This window comes from Pithys albifrons, chromosome 12 (assembly GCF_047495875.1).
Source record: "Pithys albifrons albifrons isolate INPA30051 chromosome 12, PitAlb_v1, whole genome shotgun sequence".
In the NCBI taxonomy this organism is placed as follows: Eukaryota; Metazoa; Chordata; class Aves; order Passeriformes; family Thamnophilidae; genus Pithys; species Pithys albifrons.
Window position 1 is genome coordinate 20,587,827 of NC_092469.1, and position 13,642 is coordinate 20,601,468.

Sequence of the window (13,642 nt, forward strand, 5' to 3'; positions counted from 1 at the left end):
TTCCCCATCCCTCCAAAGGTCTCCATGTCAAACACAAAAAGGCATTTGCTTCACTTAAATGCTTCTTCTTTTTTTTTAGATGCTGCTTATTTGCAAGAAATCAGAAAACAAATTTCCTGAGTCCAAGTGCCCCCTGACAGCTTTGATATTTCTGGTGGCTCTCTGGGCTGACCTTTGTGTTCACACAAAGTAACTTCTCAGGCACTTGGGCAATTAAAATCCCTGCTCTGAACTCCCTCTTGAAGCCAATAATATGTCCAAGGATTTATGAACTCAGCATCAAGCTTTTGTGTGCTCAGTCAGGGTATAATTTGGTTCAGACTCATCCTGTTGAACTGCTCAGAGCCTCTGGCACGAGGAGGGAGCTGCTGCCTTTAATTTGGCTTTGAACTTGTCAGGAAATCAAAACTTGTGAGCAAGAACCACCTTCAGATGTGCAGAAAAACAAGAGGAGCTGGTGGGATGCTCCAAATGGGACTTCTCTGCTTCTCTGGGCCCTGTTGATGTCGAGATCACCCTTATGTTTATCAATGAGCTGATTGATCAATGTGCACTTTTGAGGACAAGTAGAGCACAGGCAGGTACTGGGCTGGTGGGAGTTGTCCTGCCCATGGCAGGAGGTGGAACAGGATGAGCTTGAAGGTCCCTTCCAGTTCCTGTTCTGTGGAATTCCAACCTCAAGCTCCATCATATGTCAAGAGTAGCTCACTCTGGTCTGGGACAGTATTAGAATCTGTTCTTTGTGCAATTTAAACTGTATTTCCTTCTTGAAGATGCTGTGAGGAGCCATGTTTGTGAATTCATGGACTCCCAGAATGGTTTGGGCCAGAAGGGACCGCAAAGATCATCCAGCTCCACCCCCTGCCATTGACAGGGACACCTTAATCACTGTCTGGAACTCCCTGAAGGGAAGTTCTGGCCAGGTGGGGGTTGGTCTCTTCTCCCAGGCACTCAGCAATAGGACAAGGGGGCACGATGGGCTCAAGCTCTGCCAGGGGAAGTTGAAGTTGGAGAGCAGAAAGAAATTCTTTGCAGAGAGAGTGCTCAGGGATTGGGATGGGCTGCCCAGAGACGGGGTGGATTCCCCATCCCTGGAGGTTTTTAACCTGAGCTTGGCCGTGGCACTGAGTGCCATGATCTGGTAAAGGGACTGGAGTTGGCCCAAGGGTTGGACTTGATGATCTCCGAGGTCTTTTCCAACCCAATTGATTCTGTGATTCGACCAGCCCAGGTTGCTCCAAGCCCTGTCCAACCTGGCCTTGGGCACTCCCAGGGATGGGGCAGCTGCAGCTTCTCTGGGCACCTGTGCCAGGGCCTCACCCAGCCTGGCCTTTCAGGAATTCAAACCGCCTTTCCCTTCTTCAGCAGGTAAAACAGACTCACAGACTATTCTGAGTTGGAAGGACCCACAAGGACCATCGAGTCCAACTCTTAAGTCAATGGCCCACACAGGGGATTGAACCCATGACCTTGGCATTATTACAACCAAGTTTTAACCAACTGAGCTCATCTCAGTACACGGGAGTACAAGTTCTTGAGGATGAGCCTTCCTTGATTTCCCAGTTTGCTCCCCATAACCAGAGTTGTTTTCCCCCTGCAGACCTTCGGGTACTGATGGACGTTTCCGACAGCCCCGAGCGACACCCCTGCTCTCCTGAGGAAGAGGAGCAGCAGCTTTCCGATGAGGAGGCGCTGAAGGGGAGCGGCTCGGAGCGGGAGCTGGATGGAGAGGGCGGCCAGGGCGGCGAGCTGGGAGAGGAGGAGCCGCCGGGCGGGGCACGGAGCCGCGGCCACGACAATGACAACGACAACAACCACTCGGACGAGGAGGATCGGCTGAGCGAGGCCAAGTCGCAGGAATCCGACACCAACGAGCAGAGCGTGGAGCTGAAGAGCCCTCGGCCTCGGAAGGGAGAGGAGGAAGACAGGACAAATGACCTCGGGGATGAAGCGTCCTCTGTCACCCGCGAGCTGGACGAGCACGAGCTGGACTATGACGAGGAGGTTCCCGAGGAGCCCAGTGCTCCTGCTGCAGAGGAGGATGGGGAGAAAGCTGCTGGGGAGGATGATGAGGAAGAGGAGAAAGGAGATGATGCCGCTGAAGATGAGAAAAAATCCAGCAGCAAAAGTGATGATGAAAAGGATGGCCAGGATTCAGTCAAGGAGAAGAAGAAAGAGGAAGATGATGGAGAAATTGATGATGGAGAAATTGATGTAAGTAGGAGGTGGGCAGAGTCCTGCAGGGAGAGACTTGTGGTCATGTTTCAGAGCTCTTTGGCTCCCAGATTGCAATTCCTTCCTGCTGTGACAGGAATATCCATGTTAGCTGGTCCCAGGTGTGCCAGGAACCTGGAGGTAAGACCACTCCATGGACCAAGCCCTGGTCCATGTGTTGTCCCAAATCTTTGTGCCAGATATTGTCAGAGTCATCCCAAATGAGCTTTGTACCCTTTGGATATGAAAGGACTCCAGTGCTATAAGAAACTGTTCTATCTCAGCTCCCAGAGGATTTGGTAATGATGCTGCCAGTAAATCCCTGAGCCACGGATTAGGTGTCCATGAGCTGTCTGTGCAGTTTAGATGTGATGCTGTGGAGTGGCTGTGGTGCTCAGATCATCAGGTGTGTGAGGGAGATCCCTGATCCTGAACTGTTTGTTGGGATCTAGCAGCATCTGGATGTGTGGAAGAGGAGTGAAAGCTGCTGGGTTTTCTGGAAAACACCTGGCACGTGGTTCAGGGGGGTGCAGTCTTATTTCACAATCCTGAACAAATTCCAAAATATCAAAAATTGGGTTTAATTGCCCTGGGGATTAGGGAGAATAGAACTTCATCCATGTTTGTCTTCGGGTGGGAAGCTCTGCAAAGGAGGATGAAAACAGGACAAAGTGATTACAGCAGTAGAGTGAAAACCCCCCTGTGGGCTCCTGCTCTGGAATTCAGTCTGACCAGTGGGAGTGCAAAGGGGAATTGCTATTCCAGAGCACTTGGCTGGCTCTCCATTCCAGAATTGCACCTGCACAGCTGGATTAGGTTGTGGGAATATCCTGGGGAAGGAAGCAGTGGAGTGTCATTGGGGTCACTGGTGGGGCTTCTCAGCTGAGGAGGGGACATGGTGTGTCCTGCCAGTCCCCATTCCTGTGTGTCTGACCTGGCCATGTGCTTGGGAAGCTCCTGGAAACCTCACTGGAGAGACCCTCCCTTCTTATTGAAGAATCATAGTTTGGGTATTTATTACTCTTAATAGTGCTCTGACAAGTGCAGTTGCTGTAAAAAATGGTGGAGTTTTCCTTCATTGTGCCCATTCCAGCAGGTGATTTTGTTAAACACGTGTTTTCCAAAGGTTTTATGTGTTTTTGATTCAGTTAGAAGGAACTCCAGCATGTTATTCAGTGAAAAAAGAATTCCTGGAGTCCTGAATCCATGCCTGCTCCTTGATTAAAATATGAATGCTTTCCTTCAGAGTCCAGGGCATTCCTGGGAGTGCTCTCCTTACAAAGCAGGAGGTGAATCTGTACCCTGGTTTTCATACATTAACTCATAACAGCATTCCCAGCTGCCTGATTCCAAGGAGACCTCACAGAAATAAATACTTCCCCTTTTGTTCAAGACTTTACACAGTTCTTTTGAGAGCAGCAGAGTGGAGCTGGTTATTCCATTCATGGATCACTGAATGCCATGCCCAGCTTTGGGGAACTCTGCATTTTATTCTGCTTTCAGGCTCCTCGTATGGAGGGAGGGAAATATTAATGCAAATTTTAATTGGAATATAAGTGTGGGCTTTTAAATCTGTTGCTGTTGAGGAGAGCTCTCCCTGTCTGGCCATCATGAATGCAGCAGGAGAGGCTGTTAACCCACCTCTCTGTCCATCCTTTGTTTACCTACAGCCAAGTGATGGGTGTTTCCTTCCTTCCAGCTGCTAAATTGATCAAAGTAGGGAATTTTCCTCATCTTTTCCACACATCAAAGTGCTGTTGCTGTGATTGCCAGGCACAGGGAAGGCCTATCCAGATTCTCCCTCTCCAGCTCAGTTTCAAGTGCTGGAAACAGAGAAATGGAGGCAGAGAGAGGGAAGACCTGGGTGTCTTTTATCCAAAAAACCTGATTTTCTTCCCTCATAACCTCAGATAACTCTCTGGTCATTTATACTTTTGCCTTTGGCATCACCAGCTGACTTTGGCTTTCCAGGTGCAGCCTGACAGAGCCAGGGAAGGTTGTTTTTTTTCCCTGGAGAACAAAGGCAGAGGTTGGTACTTGAAAGTTCCAGTAACTTCTGGAGCTGTTTTGTTATTTCACACTCATTCCCTGCAGTTCTTAATCTTGGAGCAGCCTCCAGCTCCCAGAATGAATTCCTGGGGCTGCTGTGCCTGGGAATGACACAGAGTTTTGTCTGAGCTGGTTCACAACTCCAGTGTGGAGCTGAGGAGTAGAAGGAAAAGTGTCAAATTGTTGCTGGAGAGGACTGGAGGAATATGTGTGACTAATCCACAGGTGACTTTCAGCCTTTAGTGTATCAGGTAAAATGATGCAGTTAAAACCTTGGTCTGTGGTGCAGCCTCAGGATGTCCAAACTCCTGATGTCCTCTGCTCCCAGCAACCAGTGATAGGACAAAGAGAAACAGCCTCAGGCTGTGCCAGGGGAGGTCCAGGATGGACATCAGGAGGTATTTCTTCATGGAAAGGATGTTCAGGCACTGGAAGAGGGTGCTCAAGGAGGTGGTGGAGTCCCCATCCCTGGAGATGTCCAAGGAATGACTGGACGTGGCACTCAGTGCTCTGGGCTGGGGAACACTGTGGGGATCGGGCACGGGGTGGACTCGATGATCCCAGAGGTCTTTTCCAACCTGGATGATCCTGGGATTCTGTGGTTTTACCTTTGAAACACCAAAACTGTTGCATCTCCCTGCTCTTAACAGCACATCGTGAAGGTGCTCTGGGGGATTTCCTTTAACTTTATATGGTTTTTCTCTTGTGTTTTTGCTCCAGGGTGTGTTTTCAGTGACTGATATTTGACCATATTGTGAAATGTCAAGTCGCTGCAGAAAATGCACCAGGTGAAATGTCAGCTTGTCTGTCTGTTCCAGGACGACGACTTGGAGGAAGGAGAAGTTAAAGACCCCAATGACAGAAAAGTGAGGCCACGTCCCACCTGCCGGTTCTTCATGAAAGGTAACCACGCTGGAGGAAACCAAAGGGCTGGAATTTGTCTTGCTTGGGGGTTTTTTTACCCACCAAGCTGCTGTTTTCTGATAAATTCTGCCCCAGGTGTCCTCAGTGTCACCTTCCTGGTCCTTGGTGGCCAGTGTTGGATTTACATAGAGTCACTATGCAAAAAGGGCTTAGCCCTGAGTGTGCTGAGCCTGGAGGAAGCAAATAAAGGAAAACTTGCAGGTGTTTTTGGAATAAAACAGAGAGGTTGTGGCTGCCCCATCCCTGGGAGTGTCCAAGGCCAGGCTGGACAGGGCTTGGAGCAACCTGGGACAGTGGGAGGTGTCCCTGCCCATGGCAGGGGGTGGGACTGGATGGGCTTTGAGGTCCCTTCCAACCCAACAACCCAAACCATTCCATGGTTTTATTTTTTTGTAATTCCACTTAACAGGATATCCCTCAAGTTTGTGCAACTGAATGGCAGCTGTCTTACACTGCCCTGCCATTTTTTTTAGGACAGAGAGCGGGTTTTATAAAAACTTTATTTAAACTTAGTGAAACTCTCTTCCACTTCCTTCAGCTTCATCTCAGTGTTTGCTCATTTATTTGCTTTTATTGGCAATCTCCCTTGAGACCATTCATGAAAATCTGAGATGAGGAGAAGGGTGGAGACCAGGGTGGAGTCTCCATTCCTTGCGTCAGTGGCCTGTGCAATGTGGGGGTTTCCAGAGCCGTGGCCACCAGATATCCCACAGTGGCTTCCTGGATGTCTCCCGGTGTCAAACACGGTGCCTGTGCCTGGACAGACGTGTTGGTGCTGCTGGTGGAACTGGGAAGTCCCTGGGTAGGGAGACCTGTTTGTTCCTGTGGCTTTAACGTGACCCACCACTGGAATATTTGCCAGGGTCAAAGTTCAGGCTGCAGGATCTGCCCCAGTTGTGCTTTGATTTGGCATCAAGTCAGGGAATGCTGCTCCTGCTGCCCCCTCAAGGCAGGGAATTTTGTCCTTGACATTCCTGTGGCTGTGGCACAAGTGGCTTGCAGAGCTTCATGTGTGGCCACTTCGACGTGGGTAACAGGGCCTCGTGTCAGGAGAAGGGATCTCAGCTCCTACACTTGGTGCTCAGGCACTGCCAGAGGGCAAGGTTGGATGGGATACTGTGAAGGAATCTGTCCCTGGGAGGGTGGGCAGGCCCTGGCACAGGTTGCCCAGAGAAGCTGTGGCTGCCCCATCCCTGGAAGTGTCCAAGGCCAGGCTGGACAGGGCTTGGAGCAACCTGGGCTGGTGGGAGCTGTCCCTGCCCATGGCAGGGGGTGGAACTGGATGAGCTTCAAGGTCCCTTCCACTCAACCCATTCCATGATTCTGTGCCTGCAGCTCCAGAGCACTGTTTCTTTGGGATGCACTCTGGTGCTTTCTTTGCCCTCAGGTTTCCTGTAAAGCTCCTAATTGGGAGTGTTTGCCATTAACAAGACTTGAGGAGCTCACAGGCTTATTCCTGTATTTAATTAATGGTGTGTGTCCATCCATCCCCTCTCCTCCCTATCATAATAAGGCTCTTGTACATTCATCCATCTGTGTCTGGATTCATTTCCCCTCTCTGGGAAGGTGGGAGGTGATGAGTGTTTTTCCATGTGTGTGAGAACAGGTAAATCTTGACAAAGCTGGAGAGAAGTGGAATGTCTCAAACAACATTATTCTTTGATGGTTTCTAAATAGTTGGTGGGTTTTTAGTGGCTGTGGGGCTGGGAAGAGGTGCTGGCTGCCAGCAGGCAGGGGTCTGACAGCTCTGTGTCCCCACAGGTCACTGCACCTGGGGCATGAACTGCAGGTTCATCCACCCCGGCGTGAACGACAAAGGAAACTACTCACTGATCTCCAAGCCTGAGCCCTTCTCCCCCAACGGAGCCCCTCCCATTGGCCCTCACCCTCTGATGCCAGCCAACCCTTGGGTATGGACTCCTTGTCTATGGATTTATGGCTTCTACACTGCCTGCCCTATCCCTGGAAGTGTCCAAGGACGGGATGGACGGAGCTTGGAGCAACGTGGGATAGTGGAAGGTGTCCCTTTTCTATGGCAGGGGTTGGAACAAGATGAGTTTTAAGGTCCCTTCCAACCTAAACCATCCTGTGGTTCTGTCATTCTATGATATTTCTCTTGCTCTAGAGAAGTATCTTTTTTGAGCTATTACTTCAGCAAAATTCAACCCAAAATTGGATATGTGATTTTTAAGAGGTGATCTTGGAGTTGCTTATAGAAGGGAATAATTTTCCATGTGTTTCCCAGCTTACATTCTCCTGAGGCATCTCCAGAGTATTTGGAGATAACTCTGAGGTGACTTTACAAAGCATAAATTTGCTACTTAAAACTAACTCAAGTTCTGTCTCCTTCCTCTGCTCCCCTTTCTGCAGGGAGGGCCAGTGGTTGATGAAATCTTACCCCCACCTCCTCCAGACCCTCCAACAGAAAGTGCCTGGGAGAGAGGACTCCGGCACGCTAAAGAGGTGAGTGTTTTCCTCAGGGAGCTGCTGTCCCCAAAATCCACTGGCCTGTTTGGGAGCAGGATGCTGCAAGAGCTCTTTTTTGAGCACCAGTGTCTTGCTGTTTCCCTCTTCCTTTTGCCTTTTAATCTGTTGATTATGTTTGTTGTCTATCACAGTTGTTATGCAGCCAAGAGGAGCTGCTATCCAGGTCTGAGGGGTTTATATTTAAAAATACAAGGAATTTGTGGCCTTGAATTGAAGCCTTTCACAAAGCAAAGGTTTAAGCTGATCCAATTTCCCTCACTTCAGTACCTGTTTCTCTGTGTCTGATCTCTGCAGAAATGGGCTCAGCAGGGGTGAAACTCCTATTTCCTGCTGTTCTGAGCTCATGGAATAGTGAATTACACTTTCTACATCAAGAGAAGTCCAATATCCTGCACAGTCTGAGTCTTAGGCAGGAGAAGGTGCTTTATTTGGGCAGGATTCTCCCAAGTAAAGGATTCTTAATGTTGCCATTTCTCTGTGCCTCAGAAACATTCTCTCTTTATGCTGCTTTCATGTTATGACAGGTATTGAAAAAAGCAACCATGAGGAAAGAACAGGAGCCTGACTTTGAGGAGAAGAGATTCACTGTGACTATTGGAGAAGACGAGCGGGAATTTGACAAGGAAAACGAGTTTTTCCGTGACTGGAATTATCGCATCACCAGAGACGTCCGAGATCCAGCGTAAGGCTCAGTCTTGGGTTTGCTCCATGGGAGGGATGGGTGGGATTACAGTGTTCATTAATTTGCTCCTCCAAATTGGAGGGATGCTCCCCTCAGAAAATGGGAACAGCTTCCATAAAGCAGGATGGACAGAGGTTAAAAACTTGAGCTGCCTCCACTCGCTCCAGTTCAACCCCACTTTCCTTCCCTGTAGTCTTCAAACCTTCCTGCCTTCAATCTCTTGATATTCTGCTCCCTCATGGACACTGTTCCAGTTGTGCTTTGCCTGCCTCACACCAGTGCATTCTTCTGACTGGTTTTCCTTGCTTTTTGCTTCTCCCAGCCATGAGAATTTTCAGATATTAAAGCTGAGGCTGCAAAGTTGGAGTTTGTTCAGTGTCCAAGGGCTGCAGGCAGTGGTTGGACCCAGCTGGGGGTTTCTTTGCAAGGCCCCCAGCTGGTCTTAAACAAGCATCTTAACTGGTCCCAGATAAATTGGGCACTAAGACACTGGTGAGAAAACAAAGCTGTTACCAGGCCAAAACAAGCAGCAAAATTTAAGTGTTTAGGTGATGGTTTTTTTAAGGAGGTAAAACTTAAAATGATGAAGACTTGGCTCAGGAAACTTGCTGAGTAGTTCTTAAGCCAAGAACAGGAATGGGAAGAGAATTTTTGAGGGAGAGGCTTGTGTTCTGCAGGAATAAAGGTGAATCTGTCTCTCCTTACTCCTGCATCCTCTGTTCTTCCTACATGGACAGATAATGGAAACATTTTCACACACAGAGTGTTTGCAAAGCTTGGCTGAATTTTGAGTGAATGAATTGCAAAAGAACTCTGGAAAGGAGTAAGGAGTGGGTTAAGCTTTTGTTCCACAGTCCTTGATTTGCTCTGTAGTGCAATTCCTTTCCCTGTTCTAAAGAAAAACCTGTGTCTTCAGTTCTACAGCCTGAAACAAAAGAATTTTTAAAATTACTAATATTTTCCTGGGTTGAAATAGCTCTTGTTCTTCTGCTCCTCTGAGAAGGCTTTGTGTGGCACTGGGATTTATCCCCAGTGCTCTGGGGGTTGTGCAGACATTGTCCTTGTTGGATGACTGTCTGTGCACACCACCAGCAGCATCTGGGCCTCACTGATGGGGGAATTGTTGTATTAAGCACAGGACTGGTTTTCATACAGTCAAACCCCCCAACATTGCACGTAGCCAGTGTCAAACAAAGCCATCAAACAACTGGAATGCCTGAAAATTCAAAGATCTGGAAGCAGACTGTGGCAACAAAATACCTCCATTGTGTGTAAAGCTAAAAATTATGAAGGTGCTGCTGCTGCAAAGTCTAGAAAATGGTAATTTTTGTCAGACACAATTTGTTGCACACTTTGACACCTTGCAGTGGAGGTGCAGCTGGGATATGGAGGAATGCTCAGCTGGGATGTGGATAAATGATTTCAGGGATGTCTTGTGACATATGGAGTTGTCTAAATAGTTCATGAATCCCTTTTTCTTTTTTGAATAACTATAGGGAGGTGGACATCAAAGAAAACATTAACTATGGGTAAGCAGGTCTTTGATTCCAGTACTGTTGCAACTGTAAGAAAAAAAATTCCTTTTCCTTTTTCCATTGCACTTCTTAAAACTTCCGAGGCCACAGAGCCCTGTCCTGAGTTTGCTGGGCAGGTTGTTGGATTGGATTATTTTGGGCTGATATCAATTATTTTCTAAGGATGTAAGCACTGGATTATCTAAACACACAGTAGTGACCCTTTTTTCAATTAATAGAAACTCCACAAATATTACAGGGGGGGAATTCAAGCTCAAGGTTGTGGTAAAAAATAGTTTCCTTCTTGCTGTGGCTTGAAATTTTTTGTGTGTCTTTGAACACTTGATGTCACTGAATCCAGACTTTTCTGGTTGGCATCAGGGGTTTGTTTCTGAGTTAAGCATCCATAGTCAAGATTCCCTGTTTGTCTTCCCCTTGGCTTTTTGCTTCAGTCAAAAATAGAAACTTTAAACCATTTCAAAGCACTGAAAGAAATACAGGTGCTTCTTGGCTCACAGGGCAGCACTTACATCTTAGCCTGGATTAGGTTATTTGGCATATTTTAAAATGCAAAAAAAGGCCTTTTATTCCTTTTACTTATAAATCAGAGTTTCATTATGAATAATCTGGAATTTGGGAGCACTTGCTTGACAATCTTAGCTCTGCCACTGACTCCTCTGTGGCCATGGAAGTTTCTTGTTCCCTGTACCCACCTCCCCTTCTTTACAGTCATATTTGCACTCCAGGTGGCTGGATGTTGTTGAGTTTGAAAATTAAAAAAGTCAAATAATAGAAATCAACAGGAGGAAACAGATTTATGGAGGGTGGGTTTAAAATGCTTTTCCTCCATGAAAGTTATAAATGTGGCACTTTAACAGCATGTGCCACATGCTCACCAGTCCACTGGTGTGTTGGAGGGCCAGCAGTGGAGAATATCAGCTGGAGAAGTGGTTGCCTTCATTCCATGGGGTAATTCCAGATGTAGGGACAGAGTGTTGCTGCTCTGCCCCTGAGGCTCCACTTCTCCCAGTGGAAAGCTCAGCAACAACAGCTCCTGTCCCATACTGGTGGCACTGGGATGCACCCATCGCTCCAGTGGCAGGGAATGAGGAGCTCACCATCCCTTCCACTCCTGAGGGTGCTTGGGATTAGCTGTGGGTGCATGGACAGAAGGCCCAGCTCTCAGTCAATGAGGCAAAACACATCCTGTTCCCTTTGCAGACATTGGAAGTGGCTGTAAAAAGCAGTTTGTGTGTTTTCCCCACATTGATTTGAAGGCTGAATTTGTTTCTTTTTTTGGTGTTTATCAAGAAAGGTTTGTGCTTTTCTCTGATAAGCTTCACTTAAAAAAGACTCTCTGGTTGGGATGTGTAGCAAATAAACCTCTGGATGGTTGTGCTCCACTGAATGTGTTTTTTCCATCACAGTGACTAAGACCTGACCTAGAGTTGGTAGTTTACAGTGACCAGGTGACACTTCCCTCTCTAACCTTCCCTGTTCTTCGTTGTAGGCTTGATCCCTATTCAGATCCCTATTATGACTATGAAATAGAGCGGTTCTGGCGTGGTGGGCAGTATGAGAATTTCAGGGTTCAGTACACGGACCCCGATCCGTACCGCAACTACAGAGTAAGTGAGATAACTCCCCTTCCCACTCTCTTCCAGGTCCTTCTGCTCCTTGTCGTGGTTCCAGTGCAGTGGGTGAAACAGTACTCCTTAATCTTGCAATTGGTTAAATCTTGACTTAATTACAGCACAGAGCACACTGCAGGGGAAGGGGTGGGAGGATGTTCTGTTCCAGCATCATGAAGGCAAAAGCAACGCTCCAGGCTTGGGAATGAATGGCTGGAAAACTGCCTGATGGAGAAGGACCTGGAGGTGCTGGTTGACAGCAGCTGAACATGAGCCCAGGTGGCCCAGAAGGCTGATGGCTCCTGGCTTGCACCAGCCATAGTGTGGCCACAGGACCAGGGTAGTGATGGGCACTGATGAGGCCAAACCTGGAATTCTGCCATCAGTTTTGACCCCTGAACCCAAGACAGACATTGAGGGTCTGGAGCGTGTCCAGGAAAGGGAACAGAGCCAGGAAGGGTCTGGAGCAGCAGGAGTGGCTGGGGGGGCTCAGCCTGGAGAAAAGGAGGCTCAGGGGGGACCTTCTCACTCTGCAACTCCTGGGAGGGGGGGGTGTGTCTGTCTCTGCTCCAGAGTACAGGGACAGGACAAGAGGAAATGGCCTCAAGTTGTGCCAGTTGGGATTCAAGTTATATATTAGGGAATTTTTTTTCATGGAAAGAGTTGTCCAGCCCTGGCACAGCTGCCCAGGGCAGTGGTGGAATCCCCATCCCTGGAAGTGTTAAAAAACCACATGGATGTGGCACCTGGAACCGTAGTCCATGGTGACCCTGGTGGTGCTGGGCTTGTGATTGGGCTTGTTGATCTTTTCCAACCTTAACAATTCCATGTCCAAGATGGGAAGGTGGTTCCTCCTCTTGCACACTGACTGGTCCTCAGTGTACCAGGCAGTTATCAGTGCTTGCAGCCACATCTGCTGCCATTCTTGGACATCTTGGAGAGGGAGGGAGTTTCCAGGAAATAACCTGGCTGAGGAACAGTTTGCTTGTTAATTCTTGGGAATGATGGAAGTGATTAGATTTGGGCAGGTGTGCTCTGTGTACCCACAGAGGCCCTGGCATGACTGTCCACTGCTGGTGGAGCTGCACGTCAGGGATTGAGTCAGGGAGGCACCAGCCAGGTGCCAAAATTCCAGGTGCCGTTGGTTGGTGTTGCTCCAGGAGTAGAACTCGGTGGAAGCCACGCTCTTGAACCCCTTTCTGTCCTCTTCCTCTTGCCCTCATGCAAACTTTGTGCCTCTGGAGTAGTGGCCAGAATAATCAGTCCTGCTCAGTGGGGAGGTTTTCAGTGATTTTCATCAAATCCTTGAAAAACTGATTTTCCTTTTTCCATAAAACATTGTTGTTGTGCAGGAACAGGGGCTGATTCTCGCTGTGGTCACACATGATGCACCACCACTTGTTTTCATGGTGTTTGTAAAGTTAATGAGCTTGTTACAAAAATGATTAGCAATGAAAGAATTGTAAACATCAATACAGTTATTCAATAAGCTTAATAAGCCAAATTAATCTGACTGTTGCCTTTGAAATTGCACCTGTGATGGATATGATGTGGTGTTGTGTTTATGTCCAGGTTTCTGCCTGCTTGGAGATGGCCAGCAAGCTCCAGATTGTTATCTCCATGTTCTTTGTATCCAGATTATTAATCCCAATCCTTTGCTCCAGCACGGAGTGTGAATTTAATTCCTTGCGGTCCAGACTTACTGCCTGCTTTGCTGGGAGATGTTTCCAAAGCATCACAGGGATTTCTCTCTTTCTTTTTGTTCTTTTAAAGGAAAGAGAGCGAGAACGGGAAAGGGAAAGAGAGAACAGACAACGGGAAAGGGAGCGGGAGAGGGAGCGCGAGCGGGAACGGGAGCGGCGCCAGCGGGAGCGCGAGCGGGAACGGGAGCGGGAGAGAGACAAGGAGCGGCAGCGGCGGAAAGAAGAGTGGGAACGGGAGAGAGAGCGAGTGAAGAGAGATGAGAAGGACAGGCAGCACAGGGACCGGGACAGGGACCGAGACCGGGACAGGGACCGGGAGCGGGACAAGGACAAGGAGAAGCCAAAGCCCCGGTCCCCGCTGCTGCCAAGGTAAGTGTTCGCTGGGATTTGGGCTTGGAGTTTGAGGTGATGTTGTAGCTGAGATCCTCATGAAGATCC

General features: G+C 48.4%; 1 protein-coding gene across 4 annotated transcripts in view; it reads left to right on the forward strand.

Moving 5' to 3' along the window:
* The window catches only part of ZC3H18 (zinc finger CCCH-type containing 18), a 47,289-nt gene that overhangs the window by 5,098 nt on the left and 28,549 nt on the right, over positions 1-13,642 (forward strand). For 2 of the 4 annotated variants that reach the window (XM_071567448.1, XM_071567449.1), the window contains exons 3-10: positions 1,601-2,214; positions 5,082-5,166; positions 6,949-7,097; positions 7,558-7,650; positions 8,199-8,356; positions 9,853-9,885; positions 11,381-11,498; positions 13,275-13,573. In XM_071567448.1, coding sequence (XP_071423549.1) covers positions 1,615-2,214; positions 5,082-5,166; positions 6,949-7,097; positions 7,558-7,650; positions 8,199-8,356; positions 9,853-9,885; positions 11,381-11,498; positions 13,275-13,573 — 1,535 coding nt within the window. In that variant the 5' untranslated portion in view covers positions 1,601-1,614. Of the gene's footprint in view, positions 1-904; positions 924-1,600; positions 2,215-5,081; positions 5,167-6,948; positions 7,098-7,557; positions 7,651-8,198; positions 8,357-9,852; positions 9,886-11,380; positions 11,499-13,274; positions 13,574-13,642 lie in introns of those variants that run through there. The other 2 variants (XM_071567450.1, XM_071567451.1) reach the window with 2 other exon arrangements.